This window comes from Protomyctophum bolini, assembly GCF_963924005.1.
Source record: "Protomyctophum bolini genome assembly, chromosome: 5".
Classification (NCBI taxonomy): domain Eukaryota; kingdom Metazoa; phylum Chordata; class Actinopteri; order Myctophiformes; family Myctophidae; genus Protomyctophum; species Protomyctophum bolini.
Window position 1 is genome coordinate 20,933,292 of NC_137866.1, and position 23,474 is coordinate 20,956,765.

Genomic DNA, 23,474 nt, shown 5'->3' on the forward strand with positions numbered 1-23,474 from the left:
GCTTTATGGCAAAACCGGTTAATGTTTAAAGGTAGCGTAAGTGATATTATTGTTGGGTTTTGGTGAAAAGGTTATAGCTCTATAGTGTCTGATGGTAATAATTGCTGTAGAGTGTTTGTTCAACAGCAGGGGTCTTTGGGTCTCCCCGTCTCTCTTTGATAAATAAAAAATGTATTTTCAGTAGTGTTGCCAATTTCAACCAATCAGATGAGACTATATCGTCAGCTTCAATGTTATAGTGTTCCTGGCTTCAGGGCGTAGGCCTATATGCTGTATGGGCTCGTTATCCTGATTGGTAACACGACATTTTCTGTTTACCAAAGTGCTTGAGAAACTGGGAACAAACACAGTGTGGTCTAGTAATGATTACTAGACTATAAACACAAAACATTCCTTACCTTTCATGATTTGTATGACAGTGACAGGGTATGCCTAGGCTATGTCTACTGGAAATTGGACTTTGGTGTACTGTGTATATATATGGTTCTGAATATATGAAGTCAGGGAATACTACTATGTACTGTATGTTTTAATACTATTGTATTTCTAAGCGGGTTTAAGACATGCAAGCACATGCACGTACTGTAGCTTACTTCACACTGGGTGTGATTTATACAGGTTATTACATTGTTTGATTGCAGCTGTCCTTTATCATCACGCTGAAGGTGCCCACTGCCCACACCTGGACTTTTACAAGCTGATTGGTTGATGGATTTATTAACAGTTTTCAGAATTACAGTACATTTCAAGTACAACTCAATACAACAACTGTTAACTGTGAGTGGACGACACCATAAAGACTTTGGCACAATTTAAGGCTTCAAAGGGTATAGGGTAAGTGATTTTCTTTGGTTAAAATAAGTGTTAAATAGCTCTATATTGTCATAGTACTTGTAGGAGCCATGATGGTGCAATATTATTGGTTATGTTGTTGGCCTATTATTTTTGAACACTTGGTGGCCGGCTTCAAAGTGATTGATTGATTGATTGAAATCTTTATTAACAGTTTGCAGAATTACAGTACATTTCAAGCACAAACTCAATACAAAGACTGTTAACTGTGAGTGGACGACCCAATTAAGCCTTACACTTGTTTACAACAGGGTCCACATTGTTCAATTCATCAAAACATTTAGAGACAAACAAATAGACACTTCTATGTAGTTAAAGAACAGAACAGGAATTCATCATATAGGAAGCGAAAAGGGAAAAAAAGTATATATACAGTGAGGGGAACAGGGGGATAAAAGAAAAGAAAACGAAAGACAGAGTGTAGGGCGCCTGCACACAACACCATGCGTTGATGCCATGTGTGCATATGTGCAGGCACCCAACACCACGTCCATACAAAAACATAGTACAATCCATAGTACAAAGACAGAGTGTAGGGCGCCTGCACACAACACCATGCGTTGATGCCATGTGTGCATATGTGCAGGCACCCAACACCACGTCCATACAAAAACATAGTACAATCCAGATACAAATTCAGCTTTTACAGAGGCCAGTTTCGAATTGCAGCCATCCGTAGGTGCCCTTTGAGAGCAGTTTTGAAGGAGCCAAGGGATTCACATGTCTTAATGACTGTTGGTAGGGCGTTCCACATTTTGGTCGCATAGGAGCGAAAAGAATTTAGTCCCTTGTTTGTGCCGAATCTGGGTTGTACATGGTTTGTTGCACTCCCTCTGGTGTTGTGGGTGTGGACTTCGTTTACATTAAGGAAGTATTTAGACAGGTACATGGGTATCTTGGTGGTGTATCTAATCTTGTGGACCAGACCCATTGCAAGATGCTGTACTCTGTCGTCGACCCTAAGCCATCCCAGCCTGTCAAAGTGGGCAGGGGTGAGGTGGGTTCGGGGGGTGAGGCCAAGTAGGAGCCTGACCAGTTTGTTTTGGGAGGTCTGGAGCCTTGTTTTAAGGGCCTGCACTGGTTGTGTATTTAGAGGTCACACAGGTGTAGTGATTCAGGTTAGACACAGGGAATGGGGAGCCTGCAGCAGAGACAGACAGACAGAAAGGGGACTAGCTACAATATCACTGGTATGTTTGTTCATTTCAACTGCATCAAACTATTCAATAAATACCCTCAAACTGGAACCTTTGCTTGGACATCTGTTTCTGTGTACTGCGTGGTACTCTACCATACCTGTGAAGTAAAGTGCCAAGACAATAGGACACTGGGAGGTGAAAATTGGCCTTTACAGTATTCTTTGCTGTAGAGTGTTTGCTGTGCATATCAGTGCATGGTCAAAGGGCGGCAGTGAAGCAAGACTTTTATTGCAGTGAATGGAAGGAAGTTGGCACGGACGATCATCTTTTAGGGAACTGTGTTGCTGTTGGACAGATTAATATACTGTATACTGCATAAACAATATAAAAGCATGATTATCACACACTGTACTTTAATCATCTGCAATAAAAGCCCTTTGACCTGCTGATATTCACCGTTTGACGTGGACAGTCAATAAAAATGATTACACTAGTGGTCCATTGCACATGCCAGAGAAAGGTCTCACCTGACAGCGTGGACGTCGCGTGTTCGAGTCCCTGCATGTCTCCCCCCCCCCCCCCCATCTCTCTCTCTCCCCCTTTCCTGTCAATCTTCACTTAAAAGCCTATAACAAACCTAAAATAAAAAAGGAGTCTCCGTGTCTCTCCATCTTTTTTATTCAACAGAAAATGAATTTCAGCCAATCAGGAGAGAGTAGCCATTTATCAGCGTACTTTTTTATGTGTTCAGTTCCAATTTTGTCTGCTCATTTCTTCGTGTCATCACTTACAATTCAACTTGTTTAATCTGATTCCAGGCGGCGTTCACTAATCCTGATTGGATAAGCACAGCACTATTTCCAGGCCTGCCCATTGAACAGGAACAGGTACCAAAAGTCCACATGAGCTCCATTGCCTTGCTTACAGGTGGTTTACCTTGACAAGTAATTAGCAACCAGGCCTCTGGCCCTGACATGAACAGAAATGGGAAAAGTAGACACCCCCTGCAACAACAGCTGCAAGCAGGAAAAGCATCCAAGCCCATTGGCATCAACAGAAGTGTAACAGTGTTTTAAGAAACTGGAGACTGGCCCAGGGCTGTATTAAGTACCAGATCTTATTACTTAACTTAAGACCTGGAGGTGTGATCAATGCCATTTGGCTATTCTGAGTGGCCAAAGAGCATCGACCACGCCTCCAGGTCTTAAGTTAAGTAATAAGACCTGGTACTTAAGACACGCAAAATACAGCCCTGGCTTACTTGGGGGATGGCTTCGTGGATCAATGAAAGCCTAGTATAAGAACGATAGGATGATTGGAGCAGGACAAAAACAATATAGTTGTTAATAATAGTTGGACAGATGAATCAGGTTTTCCAGGTTTAGCATTGTTTTGGGGATAGGTGGTTGAGTGGGTGCAGCTTGACTGTGTTTGCTTTTGTTTCACATGAGCAATGATAATGTCAGAAATGTCAGAGAGAATAATGTCGAGACTGTAAATACAGTAAGAAAAGCTGCCTGGCCGTAGTGTGGTCAAAGGTTGAGCGCTCAACCTTTGACCACGGCCTTGTTTTGTTTAAATAAATGTAAAAATATATATATATCACATACTGTAAATACTCATGGTTTATTATATATATAATTCTGAATAAACATTCAGGAGAAAGTACTGCTCATTCATTTAATGATGCAGCTATTTAAAAAATGTAGTCGGCTGATTTTCTGCAGAGGTCGTGACACCATGAATGAAAGAGAAGTTATCCCTTACACACCACTTGAGAGAAACATAAGAGTGTATACATTTAAGTTGTACTATAAAGAGAGAAAAGAGAGGAGGTGGGTGTGTGTATACATTTAAGTTGTACTATAAAGAGAGAAAAGAGAGGAGGTGGGTGTGTGTATACATTTAAGTTGTACTATAAAGAGAGAAAAGAGAGGAGGTGGGTGTGTGTATACATTTAAGTTGTACTATAAAGAGAGAAAAGAGAGGAGGTGGGTGTGTGTATACATTTAAGTTGTACTATAAAGAGAGAAAGGAGAGGAGGTGGGTGTGTGTATACATTTAAGTTGTACTATAAAGAGAGAAAAGAGAGGAGGTGGGTGTGTGTATACATTTAAGTTGTACTATAAAGAGAGAAAGGAGAGGAGGTGGGTGTGTGTATACATTTAAGTTGTACTATAAAGAGAGAACAAGCTCTCAGTTGTGCAACGGCATGCTCCTTTGTCTCTGGTTGCAGGAGGGTGAACGACGTGGGCTTATTGCCACGGATCTCCCTGACACCTGGCTCATTGGTCTTGCCAAGCCAGCCACTGATCTCTCCTCAGCATTAGCTGGCCTGCTGCTATCTCCCAAATGCTCACCTCCCACCTGGGAGCAGTCGTGTATCTCTGGCCTTTCGTCTTCCATAGCCAAAAGAGCTGGCTTCTCTTCAATGGGTTGGGTGACTGCAGGTCCTTCTTCGGCAGCTGCTGCTGCTTGGGAGAACTGACTTCGGCTGCTAGCTGGTCTCTGTCCCTCAGTGAGAGCGTGGGTTTGGGTTCCAGCTGGTACTGCTGCAGTGAGAGCGGCTGTGTGTCGACTGCTTGGGGCTGGGGATGGTGGTGCAGCAGCACTGTCTCGCTGCAAGTCCCCATTGACCTGAGAGAGCAGCAGAGACAAACTCACATGTTAGTTATTCTTGCGTCGTGCACCAAAATAGGTGATTAGCAACCTCACACGAGGTGTGTTGTGAGGTGTGAGCTTGTAAAGCAGCTATTTGTGGTTCACGACACCAGTGTGCCACTAAGTATAAATCACTGTTTATTAAGCATGTGTGTGAGAGGACAAATACAGTTGAATTAATACTCCAGGTGACCAGTATTAAAACGATATGTGCTTGTATGTGTTTGTGTGTGGGTGTTTAAATGTATCTGTGTGTGTATAGTGAATTCTATCTGTTATCATCTTTAACATTTCAGATGACAAACCTGTTTGTCGGCAGCCGGCAGTCGACTGGCTGTGCCTTTGCTGCCTCCGTGTGGCCGGGGGCTGGAGGTGCGCCGTGGGTTCAGGCCCCAAGCCCCGAGCCTTCTGCAGCCCTCTGTGGATCGGCTGGTGGGGTTGATGCGGCATGCAGGGAGGCGGGCTGGCAGGTCCCAGGTCCCCTTGAACTCTGGCCACGCACTGCCCTTCTGTCCCGCAGATCACACACACACACACACACACACACACACACACACACACACACACACACACACACACACACACACACACACACACACACACACACACACACACACACAAGCACAAGCACACGCACACGCACACGCACACGCACAAACACACACACACACACACACACACACACACACACACACACACACACACACACACACACACACACACACGCACATCACATGCACATGTTTACAACACTTAGTTTTATAGTAAACAATTATTGCAGACACTGAGAGAGGATACTGTCCTTCCCTGTGTTCCCCAACTTCCCCAAGAAGATCAGGCTCAAAACCTGGGGTGACAGGGCCTTCTCTGTGGCCACCCCCCTACCCTCTGGAAAGCACTCCCCCCCCAAACACATCAGGGATGCTCCCTGCCTCCCCATCTTCAAAACTGCACTGAAAACCCACCTGTTTAGAATAGCATTTCCATGCTGATGTGTTTTTAACTTGTTATAAATGTACTGTTTTGTTGGTTTTTTTCTAAAGTTGTCCTATTCCTTATGGTAACAGGTACGGTATTAATTCTTATGCAATTCATTATTATTATTATTATTATTATATGCATTCCATTCACCTTGGTCATTCCTGGGAACAGATGTCCTCTATCATTGGCAATAAATGTGGTGCGACCCTCTACTGCATTAGGCCTCTGTACGTGAACACACACACACACACACACACACACACACACACACACACACACACACACACACACACACACACACACACACACACACACACACACACACACACACACACACACACAATTACAACAATGATTTAATGTAAACAATAGTACCTCAATTGTATTTTAGACACACAAATTCTGCAGCTCAACTATACCTCTTTTAATTGTTTGGACACACACCAATTCTGCAGCTTCTGCGAGCTGAAAGCACTTTCGTACTGTAAATACAAAAAGTGGATGAGCTATACACGGTAACAGTAATTGTTTTGTTGTTGTTTACATTGTTGTTTGACAAGATTATTTCTAATATTTACCTGGTTTGCTGAGTAACTGGATGACATCTTGGCGAGATTAATGACATGCACGTAGCCTACTGTGCTAGCCAGTCTGTTATGTTGATTCGTTGCATAGCAACTGAAGCAACAACAGAAACTCCCCCAAAACATGCTCAAGTGAGTTCGTTTTCAAGTGAAAACAGATAGAAGCTTGGTTACCACGGCTTAAGAAGTTTAGTACAATGTAAATTGAATTGTGGGGCTTTGTTAGTATTAGTAAGAGGTGAGCAAATAGCAATGCATAAAATACAGACAGTAGACATGAAACTTTTTCGTTTTACATTATAGTAGAATATGTACATCGACGCTAGGTGGCGGTAGGTGGTTCTCGGGTACTTGAAGCTGTAGGGCAGGCCACTCAGAGGAAGAATGTGTTGGCGGAAGTAAGTAAGAGCTCAGTGCTCTCTGCAAAAAGTCACAACAACGGAACAAGTTGTTTGGAGGAGAAGCACGTTATTATCAAACGGAGAGCATCTTGGAAAACATAAATAGTTTACTAAAGCCTAGATGGTGTTTATTTAATTTTTATTTAGCCCATAATCTTACGTTTTCAGGGAGACGTTAGAGCAGCGTGGTGTCGGTGTGTGTTTGTGGTACAGGTGGGATGTCCTGCTGCCTGTCTGTCGGGTCGTGTGCAACATGGTGCAGATGAGACACGGTCTGCACAGTGTCCCGAATCTCTAGCTCGATTCCGTTCAGATTCTCCCAAGACATCTTCTTCACGAAAGAAGAAACACGCGCGTGTAGTTGTGGAATCCAGTTCGGTTCCGCGACACATGATGATGGAGGGGCCGTCGCCATCCTCTCGCCCCCCGGCGGTCAGGAGGGGGTCCGCCGGGGAAGCAGAGACTGGCCTCTCCAGAGACACCAAGACTCACTTTCGCGTGTGTCGGTTCATCATGGAGACAGGTAACCTTAACCAGTCTATCACTACCTGTGGTCCAGCTTTGAGGGTCTGTGTGAACAAATACTGAAGTCTAGACAAAAGTGTGTATACACTAGCCTCGCGGTCCCAGGCTTACTTATCTGCGAAAAGAAAACACAAACGGTGAGGAATTGTGATTGGCCAGAATGAGATGATGTATTGATGATAAGAGCGCCTCTCGCTTCACAGTACACAGGTGTGATTTTTGAGGAGCGCTAGCCTACAGGTTTGATGTTTGTTTTAAAAACGCCATTGACAATGAAGGGAAAATTTACATCATCTTGTCCCTAACGCAAACATTAAATGTCTTGTCTTTTAGACATCTTTAGATTTAGATCTTCTTTAGAGAGAACAGTAAATACTTGCCTATATTGGGTTGCCAATTTCCAGGAAAAAAAATGCCCATTTATTGGCTTAATATTTCTAGTTAATAAGGGGAAATTAGCTTAAGTTATGGAAAATCTGGGAACAAAATGCTTACCACCAGCTTTCTTCACACATGTGTTCATAAAGGTGTCTATACTATCACAGAAAAAAAAGTTCCAAGCCAACTCCCTTGGGAAACTTTATGGGAGCCAATCAAAGTTGGGGTACACGGAGGGCAGCAGGACATTTTAAAATTGGCCAAATATTAGCTTGTGAGGTGTGTAAATAGGTTTTTATTTGGGTGCTGAATCCGTTCCAACCATTCATTTTCAGTAAAAATGACTTCTGGCCATAAAATAGGCCATGCCATGCATATCTCAATGGATATCTATGGTGTTTTCTTGTTTGTGTGGGTGTGCAGGGGGGCATATTAAAATATAAAAAGCATTTTATTAATATATCACAAATGCATCTTAATTGAAACTAACTGTTGAAACAGAAGTAGACATGGACAATCTGTAATGGATTTAACTGATTTATTATTTTCAGACTCAGAAAGACTTTTATTAAAGACAATTAACGGTAAAATAAGGGGGAAATGAATGTGCCGAATTTCATGGCTCTGTGATATCACAATATAAAAGATCAACACTAAGGCGCTAAAATGTAAGTATGCTTTTGTAAACAATAATTACAAATATGAATAAACATACAACTATCTCAACTCTTCCAACTCCCTGGCATCTCCCTCACTGCTCTTGTCATATAGCTTGTTGTTCTTGACAGTTACCACAAGCAGAAATGCACTGTGCATTACAATGCAGTGTGTACACTCCCCCTCATAGTTGAGTAGACTAACTTCAGAAGATAGTCTGGTGTGATGGGGTCTGTCCATTGACGGTACAGACTCATAGCCTTTGTCACCAAGCTTCCATCCATACTCCAGTACATTATGGATGGAGATTATGGATGGAAGCTTGGTGGTGGTACACTGGATGGACTGTACATCCAGTGATGGACTTTGCAGCAGCAGCCAATCTCTGGTCTGGATATAAGCTCGGAGAGAGTGCTGTGCTGCGGCTCCTGTTGTGTTGGGGGGGAGTTTTTCTGTTTTGATACTCCCAGTAGCGGTAGTAGTTCTGCAAGACTGAAGTGGAGAGGGCTATGGAAGTTTTGGACATCCAAGCCAACAAGGAGGACATCATCACAGCCAGCTGTGAACTTTTCAAGTTCATGTTCCATGGGAAATCGCATGAAAGTTTTGGGGACTGCATGAAAAACTGCCCCCAACAACAGGAGCAGCAGCACAGCACTCTCTCCGAGCTTATATCCAGACCAGAGATTGGCAGCTTCCATTCATACTCCAGTACATACTGGAGAATGGATGGAACTTGGTGACAAAGGTGACATATTAGTTATTACGCATGTTTGGAACATACAAAAGCAGCCAATTGTATGGCTAGGAAGTAATTTTCACTGAAAGGTAATGGCTGGAACAGATTCAACACCCCAAAAGAAACTTATTTACACACCTCAGAAGCTCATAATGTCCTGCATTCATCCTAGGCCCTCCGTGTACCCCAATTTTGATTTGGCTTGGAACAAATGTTTCTGTGATTCACCTTTATGAACACATCTGTGATGAAAGCTAGTGGTAAGCATTTTCTTTCACAGATTTTCCCAGAACTTAACTAAGTGTCCAATTTACAAAAAATAAAGTCTGCTAATTCCTTTGTGTCATCACTTCCAATTTCACTTGTTTATCCAGTATCCTGTATGAGTTAGTACTTAGTTTAGACAGTTTTTGGTTTAGACTAGTCATTGGTTAGACCAGTCATTAGTCTACAACCTATCTCAAACCCTCACCCTAAACCTAACCTCCCACGGGGCAGCACACCTAAACCTAACCGTAACCCATGTCTAACCAATGACTAGTCTAAACTAAGTATGCACCCCATTTTCCTTCCTTCCTGACTGGATGAAATCGGCATCCCGCCCTCTAAATGTATTTCCTGTTTATTAAAGAAAGAGCTGGAGACTGCTCAAACACTATAGCAATGATTACTATCACACTATAAACTATAACATTCATTGAAACGAAAAAGGAACAAACACCCTGTCTTCAAATGTAGTGACCAACTTTTATTCAGGGAAACGGCAACGTTCATTGAAACAAAATATTATCACTTTTACTGTACCAAATGGAATAGGTACATTTTGGTTCCAATTGTACACCGAGTTACAAATGGATAGATCGACACAGGATTTTGCTATGTATAGTGGTCATGAATCTCTGCAGTCTGCAGTGATTATTTAGTATACCAGTATGACTCCTTAACCCATTTAGACCTGCAGACGATTCTACAAATGTCTTCTAAACTCCTGACAGTTTTCAGAAAAACTCATGTTTCAATGTCAGTGGTGCTCAACCTTTTTCATGCCAAGGACCCCCAGAATTATCTGTATTTGGTCGCCGACCCCCATCTGAAAATATGTTGTTCCAACTTCCAGGGACCTCCCCAGAAGCAAAGTTTTGAGTTGAAAACGTTGAAAGAATATACATTAAAAGATTTGCCCCACATTTTCATGATTTTTCAAAAATAGCAGACCTACAAGCTCGTAGCGCGGCACTCGGTGCATTGTGTTCCAAACATAAATAAACTGTCTCAGCGATATTGTCAGGGAGGTGTCTCTGTGTCGTCCCAACAGTCATTGATATTTGATAGCATCTGTTTTATAGCGAAGCTTTTAATAATTCAATGGCAGGTAACATTGGCGTTTTCTCTCAGTCAGTTGATTCTTTAATCCATAGTCAAACCACTGCAATCATTTGTTTGTTTTTGGAACACAGTTCTTATTTGACGCGATATGAAAAAGTTGCGCTCCTGTCACTTTGGGGGATGCGCCTCCGTACAAATAAACTTCTCGAAATGTACAGAAACAAGGCCGTTTCTGAGGACATTTCTCAATGCACAAATTACAGAAATGCAACAGCATAAGTACAACTAAAGCATGACAACGTACAAGCCAAGGCTCTTCAAAGCACACGTGAGGAGGAAAAGGGCGTGACGGAAGCAGCGTTACAGGAAAGCGTGACTGCTTCTGCGTTCAGAGCGTGTGACGGATGGAAGCATTACAGGCTTCCAGCACGTTGTCATAGTAACTGTGACCTGCTGTCGCAATAAGTACAGATAGAGTACAGGCGAACATTTCAGGTAACAAAAAAAAAGCTCATCTGAAATCAGTGTTGATTTCGTCGACACGAAAAATGTTCGTCGACTGCCTTTTTCCACTGATGAAAACTAAGCTATGATGACTAAAACTAAGACTAAATATACTGACAATTTCGTCAACAAACAAAAACTAGACTTAAAATGTAAGGAAGGGACTAGTGGACAAGAAATCCAATACAAGTCATTTTACACTTGGTTGCGTGCTGAAAATAGCCGATCTACAAGCTCACAAGATGAGCTTGTAGATCGGCTATTTTCAGCAAGTGCAAAATCAGTCATTACGGCGGCATCAACACCCGCCAAAATACATTTTAGTCGACTAAATCACCTGTAGATTCAGCCGACTAAAATCTTATGACGTTTAGTCGACTAAAACTAGACTAACACAAAAAACATTCCAGGTGACTTAAAACGTGACTCAAACTAAACTAAAACTAATCCAAGAGACCTATGACTAAAACCCCAAAATCTGCTGCCAAAAAACACCAACTGTCTGACATCATCATGCTCTCGCTTCACCCTCCCTCCCCTCCCCTCTCCTCCACTCCCCTCCCCTCCACCTCTTCCAGGAGTGCGGCTGGGCATGAGCTCGGTCCCCGTGGCCACGGCCTGCGTCCTGTACCATCGTTTCTTCCAGCACGCGAGCGTGGCGGTGTACGAGCCCTACCTGGTGGCCATGAGCTGCGTCTACCTGGCCGGCAAGGTGGAGGAGCAGCACCTCCGGGCCAGGGACATCCTCAACGTCAGCCACAGGTAATACACCTGAAGTTAACCCATTCTGACCTGAGATCAGATTCATAACGAGGTTTCCACTGGACACACACACTGGTCTGATTATAACCCATTCTGACCTGAGATCAGATTCTAAAAAATGTCAGTCGTTCTTCGATTTTTCAAAAATAGCAGACCTATACAAGCTCGTAGCACGCCACTCGGTGGCGCTTCTATGAGCTTGTAGATCTGCTATTTTTCAATAGCTAAAGCATAACATGATGCCAACACCAAAATGGGTTCCCGTTCAGAATGGGTTAAAAGTTTCACATGGTTTTGTTGTTGGAGGCGAACGTAGTACCAAGTGTTTTGTTTTTGGCAGCAACATTTTGATTTTAGTTTTAGTCATTTAGTCTTTTGAATAGTTTTAATTCAGTTTCTTTTTAACCCATCTACAAGCTCACAACGCGTCGACACGTTGTGAGCTTGTAGATCGGCTATTTTCAGCATGAAACCAATTGTAAAATTACTTATACTGGATCTCTTGTCCACTAGTCCCTTCCTAACATGTTAGTCTAGTTTTTATTTGTTGACGAAATTGTCAGTATATTTAGTCTTATAGTTTTATATAGTTTATAGTATATAGTTTATAGTTTTTCATGTAGTTTCCATGTAGTTTTTGCCAGTGGAAAAAGGTAGTCAACGAACAGTCGACGAAAACAACACTGGAGCGTACTGCTATCTCGTGTGTTTGGTTTTGTCATGTATCGCATCGCCTTAATTAGTCCCTTTGTCCTTTTAACTACTGCCAATTACTGTCTCCTTCCTTTCCCCCCCCCCCAGGTATTTCAATAGTGGTAGTTCTCCAATGGAATGTGACAAGGGCTTCTGGGAGCTAAAAGACAGCGTGATACAGTGTGAGCTGCTCATCCTCCGGCAACTCAACTTTCATGTCGCTTTTCAACACCCGCACAAGGTGTGTGTGTGTGATATGTTTTCTTTATTTTTTGCCTGTATGTGTGTAAACAGTTTTTATTGCCAATTTGTTTGCAGAATTCAAACGGTGGTGGGTGTGGGTGTGTGTGTGTGTGTGTGTGTGTGTTACATTCGATTTTAGGGGCTTTTCTTGCCTTTTTATTGAGAGACAAGAAACAAAGAGAGCACGAGCTGGGAGTTTACATGCAGCAAATGGCCTGACGAGGCCCTGGGACGCCGATAGCCTTTGGACTGTGTGTAGTAGTGAATCCAGTTGGGTTCCACGACACACGGAGGGGCCGTCGTCATCCTTGGCTATCGTCGTCCCAAACCTTCTCAGGATGAAGGTGTAGAATGTTAGAGGAGGAGTTAGGGGCCGATTCATACTCCTATTTTACCGCTGTAGTGCCGAAATTATTTTGGCTATTTTGAAAAATCGTTAAAATGTGGCGCAAATCATTGAATATATATTTCAGAGCGAACATTTTTAACTAAAATATTTGCTTCTAGGGGGAACTACACATTTTGAGATAGGGGGTCCGTGGCCCAATAGAGATAATTCTGGGTTGTCCTTGACATGAAAAAGGTTGACACAGAAACATGGGTTTTTCAGAAAAATTTTCTCCTACACTACTTGTCGTCCGTGTGGTCATTGGTGAATCGCCATGCGGCCGGGAACCCCTCTTGGTGTTAGCATTACGTTATGCTTTAGCTATCGAAAAATAGCAGATCTACAAGCTCGTAGGTCTGCTATTTTTGAAAAATGGAAGAAGGACTGACATATCTAATGTTCTGTCTCTGTGCAGTATCTCCTACACTACTTGTCCTCCGTGTGGTCGCTGGTGAACCGCCACGCCTGGTCTCGGACCCCCGTGGCGGAGACCGCCTGGGCGCTGCTGAGAGACTGCTACCACGGCCCCATGTGCATCATCCACGCGCCCCAACACATCGCCATAGCAACGCTGTACCTAGCCCTGAACAGCTACGGGGTGGAGCTGCCCGCAGGGGAGAAGGAGTGGTGGCAGGTAGTGTGTGTGTGTGTGTGTGTGTGTGTTTATTTAGGCCTGACGTCGAAAATATATATTTTTAAAATGTATTTCTTTCTGAAAAACCTCATGTTTCTATATCAGTGGTTCTCAATATTTCATGTCAAGGACCCCAAAAATGATATGTAATATGCCCGCCGACCCCCATCTGAAAATACGTTGTTCCAGGGACCCCCCAGAAGCAAAAGTTTGAGTTAAAAACGTTCGCTCTGAAAAAATATATATTCAACGATTTGAGGCACATTTTTCAAAAATAGCAGACCTATGCAAGCTCTATGAGCTTGCAGATCTGCTATTTTTCAATAGCTAAAGTATAATAATATATATTATAATAAAGTATAATCATATATAATTTAATAATAATGCTTTAAAATACCAAAAGGGGTTCCCGCCCACAATGGGTTAAGTTTCATTCGGTTTTGTAAGCAGTGTTGGGCTTAACGTTGTTACAAATAACGGCATTACTGTAACAGGATACTTTTTTTGGGGTAACGGAGTAACCTGATGGATTCACTCTGAAAGAATATATTCAAAGATTTGTGCCACATTTTCACGATTTTTCTAAAATAGCAGACCTACAAGCTCGTAGCGCGCAGATCTGCTATTTTTCAATGGCTAAATTATAACAGAATGTTTAAAACACCAAAAGGGTTTCCCGCCTAGCCTGGCTAATAAGCCAGACTAATGTCACACAACACTGTCCGCCGGCAGGCAATTTATTTTTGTGCCAACGGCTGATTTGGTCTGGCTTATTAGCCAGGCTAGTTCCCGCCCTGACTGGGTTAACCTGGCATCCCATTCATAAGCTAAGGTAAGGAAAGGAAAGGTACTATGTTCAGGGCTCCAGACTAACTTTTTCACAGGTAGCACTGGTGCCACCTATCTTTTCAGTTGGTAGCGCCACCACAAATTAGGTAGCACCAACTTTTTCTTCGTATGACCTTATCACCAAGGCTAGCAAAGGTTTTCTTGGCCGAAGCAGAAATGCCTTAAATTAAGCATATAACATGGAATATTTCTCACACTCACACACATTCTATAGGAAATTATTATAATGAATTAACCCAGGGATACTCAAATAGATTTACCTGTGGGCCACATTACAAAAATGGCAAGGGGCCAGGGGCCAGTAGATAAAATTACGACATTAATGATACTTGATAACTTCTCTCTTTCAATTGCTTTATTTTCGCAAAATGTATCAAAGTACAATGTGCATGCACACAATATGTAAATAAATAAATGTGTTACATTTTCTTGCATAAACACAAAGAGCTGTTTCCATAACCTCACAAATTATTGCACATAACATGAGTAGCTGCTATAATAACATAATAACATAACATGAGTAGCTCTTTGCCTGCCTGCCTGCCTGTCTGTCTGTCTGTCCATGAGTAGTTATTTGTCTGTCTGTCAATGAGTAGCTGTCTTACTGTCTGCCTGTCTATGAGTAGCTGTCTGCCTGCCTGTCTATGAGTAGCTGTCTGTCTGCCTGCCTGCCTGTCCAATTGTCCATGAGTAGCTGTCTGTCTGCCTGTCTGAGTAGCTGTCTGCCTGCCTGCCTAATTGTCCATGAGTAGCTGTCTGTCTGCCTGTCTATGAGTAGCTGTCTGCCTGCCTGCCTAATTGTCCATGAGTAGCTGTCTGTCTGCCTGTCTATGAGTAGCTGTCTGCCTTCCTGCCTGTCCAATTGTCCATGAGTAGCTGTCTGTCTGTCTATGAGTAGCTGTCTGCCTGCCTGCCCAATTGTCTGAGTAGCTGTCTGTCTGTCTATGAGTAGCTGTCTGCCTTCCTGCCTGTCCAATTGTCCATGAGTAGCTGTCTGTCTGTCTATGAGTAGCTGTCTGCCTTCCTGCCTGTCCAATTGTCCATGAGTAGCTGTCTGCCTGCCTGTCCAATTCTCCATGAGTAGCTTTCTGTCTGCCTGTCTATGAGTAGCTGTCTGACTGCCTGCCTGTCCAATTCTCCATGAGTAGCTGTCTGTCTGTCTGCCTGTCTATGAGTAGCTGTCTGCCTGCCTGCCAGCCAGCAAGTTGGTTAACAGAAAATAAATTGTTATGGCTGAGTAAAATAAAATACAATAAACACAATTTGCCTGAAAATAGATTACCCAGCTATGACCTTTTTCATGAAAAAAAATGAGTAGTGATATGGCTGACTGAGTAAAATAAAACAATCTACCTGAAAATAGATAGCTATAAGTGAAGAGCAATTTCCGCAATTACCATTTTGGCAATTTCTGCAATTTCCATTTCCGCAATTTCTGCAATTTCCATTTCCGCAATTTCCATTTCCACCATTTCCGCAATTTCCGCAATTTCCATTTCCGCAATTTCCGCAATTTACATTTACATTTCCAACTATTAATGGCAGCTGGGTTTCATCATTCAAATAAAATAGAATTCTGTCCGTTTAGCTATAAAATTATGTCAGGGAATAGGGATACACAGTATATGTCTTTCATTTGCATTGCATCTCCCCCCCCCCCCCCCCCCCCCCCAAGCTTTTATTTTCGTTCGAGTAATAGTACAACTCTAATAGTATTACTTATAATAATGTAATTAAAGATAACTTCATTCAGATTTTTTTATTTTTATTTCATTTTCCAGATTTTCTTTTCTTTTTTTTAGATTTTCATTGGTGGGCCAGTCATAATGGTCCCGCGGGCCTGATGTGGCCCGCGGGCCTGAGGTTGAGTATCACTGAATTAACCTATAGTATTATATAATTGCACCACTCAGTTCACACGTGTGTGATTTTTCAACAACAAGTTTACCGTGTTTGGGGTCGGGGACGAGGCGCACTGGCGCAGTCCCCCATATGTTCTGTGTCTCTGCTGTCTCCGTGGATTCAGCGACAGCAATGCACAGCATCATCATCCCAGTTGTAAAATGTGTGCTGAGTGTGCGCTCCAGGGAAACTTAAGTGTACAGCTGATTTTTTTCGGGTTGATCAATGAGCGCGCCGCCGCTGTTGCACTCACTGTGCTGTAGGCACAGCCGCACAGGGTGCGTTCAGAAATAGCGCACTGTGCAATGCAAACTAATAGGCGAGTGCACTCCGGTGCGGTATTTCCGAACGTACCCAGACAGGCAGAGAGAGGGAGCGAGAAAGAGAGAGAGGAATGAGCGAGAATGAAGTAATATTTTATTATCGCCCGTGCTTCATGGTTGAGGCAGGTCGTGAAAGCAATAAGTAGCACCGGTGCGACCTCGTTCAAATTGAACTCGCACATTAAGAAATTAAGTAGCATATGCGACTTAATAGGTTGCACGCTGGAGCCCTGACTATGTTTACCCAGGGTAACTGGACTAAGCTCAAGAACTTGTTTACAGCCAGGCCCTGCTCATAGAACATTTCATGGTAGGGGTTCAATGCCTTGTTCAAGGGCATTTCAGCGGTGCTAATTTTAACGTGCCGGTCCGGGGATACGAACTAGCGACCTTCCGATATCAAGACCGCTCCGCAAACCGTTCGGCCACCGCTGCCAAAGGTAAATAACAGCTTAATTGTCCCATTTTGGGCGGGAACCCCTTTTGCTGTTAGCGTTACATTATGCTTATAGCTATTGAAAAATAGCAGATCTACAAGCTCATAGCGCGCCACCGAGTGGTGCGCTATGAGCTTGCAGGTCTGCTATTTTTGAAAAATCGAAGAACCACTGACATAGAAACATAGCTTTTTCAGAAAACTGGCAGGATGCAGAAGACATTTTTTAGAATCTGATCTCGGGTCAGAACGGTTTATGACAGGATATTGGTTCCTTTGTGTGTGTCTGTGCAGGTGCTGTGTGAGGATATGACCAAAGCGGACATTGATGCCGTCATCTCGGACCTCCTCCAGCTCTACGACATGGAGGCCAAGTGTATCTGAAGGACAGCCAGCCCACAGGGGGACGAATGGGGTTGAGGTCATTACCGTATATGAGTGACCCCACTAATGGTGTGCCTGCAGGTGTATTTATGTTGAAGTGTGCCTGTCTGTGCACACACATACGGTATGTTGTACATGCCTGTGTGTATTTGTGTGCGCAGCATGCATTATGTATGCCTGTATACGTGCGTGAGAGAGTGATGTTATGTTGCCCCAATGCCCCAGTAACAGTAAGGCCTCACTCACACTGTTGCAACATGCATTTGTCTTGTGTCTTGTCCGTGTTCAACCCATTTTTACATTACGTTGTGCTTTCGCTATTGAAAAATAGCAGATAGTAGGTCTGCTATTTTTGAAAAATCGAAGAATGACTGCCATGGAAACATAGCTTTTTCAGAAAACTGTCAGGACGTAGAAGACATTTTTAGAATCTGATCTCAGGTCAGAATGGGTTAACACATTTTGTACATAATACGTCCTGAAACGTCATAAGGATTGGAACCGAGAGGTGCCTTCGACGTCTGTGGACGTCCTAGCGACGTCCAAACGACGCGGGCGAGATAATAATATTCAGAATTATTACTTTATTTTTTTTTGGCATTTCGCTTTTCGCTTGCCGTATGCTAACGCTCTGTGCAACTATTAGCTTGTCATTGACTCCCATGTTAGCGCGGCGGAAAGAATGACTCGTATCTCCTCATCCAGGGCGCTCTCCGTGGTGATGAATGGATCGATATGCTGGCGCTGCGTTTCTGCTCCTCATCCGTCTCTCCCGCAAAATATGAACTCTTTTTGGAGCGTATATAAATATATTAAGATGATCGGAGATTGTGAGGTCACTTTGTCAGTCAACTTTTTTAAGAAAGTATTTCCGGTTCATGGCTTTCAAAATAAAAGCGATCACTACTCTGGCGATTACTCTGGCGCAAGCAGCGCCTTTATTTTGATGCAGTTCCGGTACTAAATGTGTTAATGGCCGCCCCCAATGCATTTCCAATGGAAGTCACATGGTTTGACAAAACATTTTTGTTTGATGGCTGTGTTGTGTTGCCCCCCTCCCCCGCATCAAACAAAAATGTTTTGTCAAACCATGTGACTTCCATTGGAAATGCATTGGGGGGCGGCCATTAAACACGGACAAGACACAAGACAAATGTATGCATGTTGCAACAGTGTGAGTGAGGCCTTAAGTATACTTTGTGCATCGGTGTTGATGCTGTTATGGGCGGCACCATTTCACTCCGTCCCTGTGTGGTGATGTTTTGTGAAGTGTTGGTGTCATTAAAACAATACGCAATTGTTTCACTTCACTTGCGAGGTTTAAGTGATTTTACAACTTGAAATTCCACACCAATAATCATAATGTCAATATTTGGTGGGTAAAGGTCTTAAGACTGTGTGAGTGTGTGAGTGTGTGTGTGTGTGTCTAAAGCCCACCCCCAGTGCTGCCTGGATTGAAATGAGGGCATTGCTGTAAACGTTTATGTCACACCATGATGCATTGAGAGCTTGTAGATCTACCCTTTTCCCCCGCTATTTTAGAAAATAAAATAAACAAACGAGAATGTTTGTCTTTCTTTGAAAATGTGCCCAAAATAGGGATGCCAGGCTTAACCCATTCTGAACGGGAACCCGTTTGGTGTTAGCATCATGTTATGCTTTAGATATTGAAAAATAGAAGATCTATGAGCTTGTAGGTCTGCTACAACTGACATTTTTTTAATCTGATCTCAGGTCAGAATGGGTTAATCAGACCAGTGTGTGTCCAGTGGAAACCTCGTATGAATCTGATCCCAGGTCAGAATGGGTTAAAGTTGCTGAACTAACACTGGACATTTTTGTTTTTTTTATACCCATGTGCCCCACTGTCTATATCCATCCATCTGACTTGTGATGGGTTGTGAGATCAGCTACATTGCTTGCATTCCATTATCCCATCAAGCTAGTACAGCAAATACTAACAGAAATAATAATCAAAAAACACAGTGATTTGGCTTCTACATTGTCCATTATAAAATGGTAGGTAAATGTTGAATTACCGTTCAATTTAACACTTATTGTCTCCACCAGGCCGAAGGCACGGGGAGAGAGTATGTTTTGCGATCCGTCCGCGTGTGTGTGTGTGTGTGCGTCCGTCCGTCCGTCCGTACAGCTAATCTCCAGCACCGTTAACCCGGTCGATGCCAAATTTTGCACGCACACTCATGGATGCCAACGATCAAAAAAACGGCCTGTTATAGCGCCACCAAGAGGCCGACTTTTGACTTTTTTTATATTACTCCTCCAGATTCTGTCCAAAAATCCCGCAAATCATTACACACTATCTCTATAGTCATGTGTTCAAGTCGGTGTCGATATTTCATATTCCATCCTAATTGGCTAGCAAAGTTTGCAGGATTGGCCCGTTTTGAACAAAAAGCCTCAAATCATGAACGCAGCGTGCGATGTACGTGAAATCTTTCATGGACTTTCCTACTAGGCTGAGGAATATATCCCACCCTTTTCACATTGGCCTATTATAGCGCCACCAACAGGTGGATTTTTGCAAAACCCATATTTGGAACAAAATGTCTCAAATCATCCAATTGCCATCCAAGGTGTATAAGAAGAAATGGCACCCTTTTCACATTGGTCTATTATAGCGCCACCAGGAGGTCACAACCTGACCTGCCCTGGTGGAGACCTGTGCCCAGAGGGGCACTTTGTATACCTACTGTACATAGCTATGAATATGGGTTCACACTTATATCTTTTAGTGTATCTACAGCAAAAACAGCACATTATAGGTAAACCGTGCTCTTATTTGACATTCCACAGACCAGAAGACGGCGCTCTGGTCATGTTCTGGTGTAGACGGTTGTGTCCCCTCAAACGAGCACTTTGCGCGGTCAGGCAACCTGAAAGCAAACTGCCCAAAGTTGTATTGACCTGCCAGGGGCAGGTGGGCAACCCTTGGTGTCAACACCCATGGATTTATAATAAAAACAAACATCTATATATAGGCATCTAAGAAATTGAAAACGAACACTAACAAAACGACAGTCCAGTGGATTGATTTGACTTCACCCTCATTCCTACGTTCTATCCCCTCTCTCTCTGCCTTCCTTTCCTTGTCCTGTCTGTCTCCCTCTCCTCTCCCCTCCTCCCCTCTCTTCTCTGCCTCTACATGGTCTCCCTCGCTCCCCTCACACCTGTCTGTCCACCTCTCCTCTCTCACCCCTCCCTCGTCCTCTGTCTCCCTAATGCTATATTAATAATGAAGAAGGTGCATGTTCAGCCAGACTCCATGAATAAACCAGCAGATGGGAAGGTATATAGGGAGAGAAGAGGTCTGAGAGGGGGATTGATTTGTGGTGGAGTTTGGGTGTACAAAAGTTAGGAGCAAAGATAAGGGCGAAAGATTGTGTGTGTGTGTGTGTGTGTGACACCTTTCAGTTGAAAATATATTGTTTTCAGTGAGCGACACGATGTACGATGAAGATTGATCAGCCCTCAACACTGTGTCCCCCTGTGTGATCATCTCCTCACTGCATGCCTTTCATCTGCTTACACACAGCTTAACGCTGTGCTTCAAGAGGAAGCCATGAGTCCACACAAGAGAACATATACTCTCTGTGTGTGTGTGTGTGTGTGTGTGTGTGTCTGTGAGAGAGAGAGAGAGGGAGTGAGTGAAGAGAGGGAGGGAGGGAGAGGGAATGTGCGTATGTCGTGTTGACATTGAAATGATAAAATGCTGTATCAGGTCCTCAGTGGTTGAGCTGAGTTGCCCTTGGACAGATGAAAGCATTATGGAGCCCCACTGCCTGCGAGCTATTAGATGTGAACCAGGCGTTCCTAAATGCACACTATATAACAAAGGAGCAGACGTGTCATGGTATATATGATCCGTTTGGGGTTCGTCCAATGGACGGTGATCGAGAGAGACTGAATGGTTGCAGACTATAGAGACACATCAAAGACCTCACTGTCAGGAGGATATACTGAATACACTGTATACACATTATTACTGCATTAGAGCTGCCTTTGACGGCATTAACCCATTTTGGCCTGACTTCGGAATTCTTGTTTTTTTCTGAAATACCTAATATGTTTCTGTATCAGTGGTGCTCAATATTTCATGTCAAGGACCCCAAAGATTATCTGTGTTTGGCCACCGACCCCCATCTGAAAATATGTTGTTCCAGGAACCCCTCAGAAGCAAAGATTTGAGTTAAAGACTCGCTCTGTAACTATATAGATTCAAAGATTTCAGGCACATTTTCACTATTTAAAAGAAATAGCAGACCTACAAGAAGCTTGTAGATCTGCTATTTTTCAATAGCTAAATTATAACAATGTTTAAAACACCAAAAGGGGTTCCCGCCCAAAATGGGTTAAAATTCTAAGCATTCCAAGATGTTATCACCAACCTAAAAAAAATACCCTCTGTGAAGGATTTCACCTGGGAGATAGCCTACCGTATATATATATATACCCTTAGGCTATTCATGTTTATCATTCGTATTTTTTTTGTTTTCTTCTGCGGGTCTTACATGTAAAAAATAACGACATGAGAAAAACCTATACTGTATACGTATACAAACGTGTGCGAAATGTGCTTATTGTCCAGATAAAGTATAATCTCCACCATCACGAGGAAGGTAAAATACATTCACTATAGGGAGACATGTAGGCCCTTACTTATCAACGCGGTGTAAAGTTTTGGGTGTACACCGCGTTGATAAATAAGGGCCGTAGTCCACTTATATAGAACAAATCAACAGAAATAAAATAAATAAATGATCAAAACGGTGAATTGGCAGTAAGCAAGTGTAGTGTGATATTACCGGTGTGCACTGTACAGAACATTTTATTTTATTTTATTTATTCCCACAATAGTTTTTATAGTTTTTTTTTTAAATATACATTTTAAGCTCTTAGCAGCCATGTGGATGTCATCTTGAAAAGTATGCCTTTCTGGAAGTTATAGATTTTCCTAGATTTTATGAATGCTATTTAGCATGCCCAACATCCATTGAAAAAATAAAATAAAATCCATTTTGGGTTGAGTCACTGACTGACCCGTCTAATTCTGTGTTTCTGCCTATACCGGCCACTATGGGGGATGGTCCAACTTCTATGTGATGGTTTTGGAAAACTTTACGCCCACACTAAAACACAAAGTGCACTATATTAGAGAATATTTTTTTTAAGTTGTGGCAAATCTGGGAGAAAATGCTTATACCACTAGCATTTTGTGTCTATACTATCACAGAAAAATGTGTTCCAAGCCAACTCCCTTGGGAAACTTTGTGGGAGCCAATCAAAGTTGGGGTACACGGAGGGCCTAGGATGAATGCAGGACAAATATGAGTTTCTGAGGTGTGTAAATAGGTTTCTTTTGGAGTGCTGAATCTGTTCCAGACATTACCTTTCAGTAAAAAATGACTTGCTTTTGTATGTTCCAAACATGCATAATAACAAATATGTCACCTTTGTCACCAAGCTTCCATCCATTCTCCAGTATGTACTGGAGTATGAATGGAAGCTGCCAATCTCTGGTCTGGATATAAGCTCGGAGAAAGTTTTTCAGTTTCGATACTTCCATTAGCTGAAGATGTCAAATCTCCATGCAGTCCCCAAAACTTTCGTGCGATTTCCCATGGAACATGAACTTGAATAGTTCACAGCTGGCTGTGATGATGTCCTCCTTGTTGGCTTGGATGTCCAAAACTTCCATAGCCCTCTCCACTTCAGTCTTGCAGAACTACTACCGCTACTGGGAGTATCAAACCAGAAAAACTCCCCCCCAACACAACAGGAGCCGCAGCACAGCACTCTCTCCGAGCTTATATCCAGACCAGAGATTGGCTGCTGCTGCAAAGTCCATCACTGGATGTACAGTCCATCCAGTGTACCACCACCAAGCTTCCATCCATAATCTCCATCCATAATGTACTGGAGTATGGATGGAAGCTTGGTGACAAAAGCTATGAGTCTGTACCGTCAATGGACAGACCCCATCACACCAGACTATCTTCTGAAGTTAGTCTACTCAACTATGAGGGGGAGTGTACACACTGCATTGTAATGCACAGTGCATTTCTGCTTGTGGTAACTGTCAAGAACAACAA

At 42.9% G+C, this 23,474-nt stretch overlaps 2 protein-coding genes across 2 annotated transcripts; one reads left to right on the plus strand and one right to left on the minus strand.

The window, feature by feature from the left end:
- Positions 1-4,048: 4,048 nt before the first annotated feature.
- On the minus strand, positions 4,049-6,265 carry cfap126 (cilia and flagella associated protein 126). The gene is made up of 5 exons (XM_080763456.1): positions 6,212-6,265; positions 6,053-6,115; positions 5,784-5,858; positions 4,958-5,161; positions 4,049-4,628 (listed from the first exon to the last, which is right to left on the minus strand). Exons 1-5 carry the CDS (start codon positions 6,236-6,238, stop codon positions 4,188-4,190), a joined length of 810 nt encoding a protein of 269 aa, XP_080619582.1. The 5' UTR covers positions 6,239-6,265; the 3' UTR covers positions 4,049-4,187.
- Positions 6,266-6,615: 350 nt separating this feature from the next.
- ccnq (cyclin Q) lies at positions 6,616-18,918 on the plus strand. Its single transcript, XM_080763567.1, has 5 exons — positions 6,616-7,141; positions 11,326-11,509; positions 12,311-12,443; positions 13,249-13,467; positions 17,272-18,918. The coding sequence occupies exons 1-5, from the start codon at positions 7,009-7,011 to the stop codon at positions 17,359-17,361; spliced, it is 759 nt and encodes a 252-aa protein (XP_080619693.1). The 5' UTR covers positions 6,616-7,008; the 3' UTR covers positions 17,362-18,918.
- Positions 18,919-23,474: the final 4,556 nt, after the last annotated feature.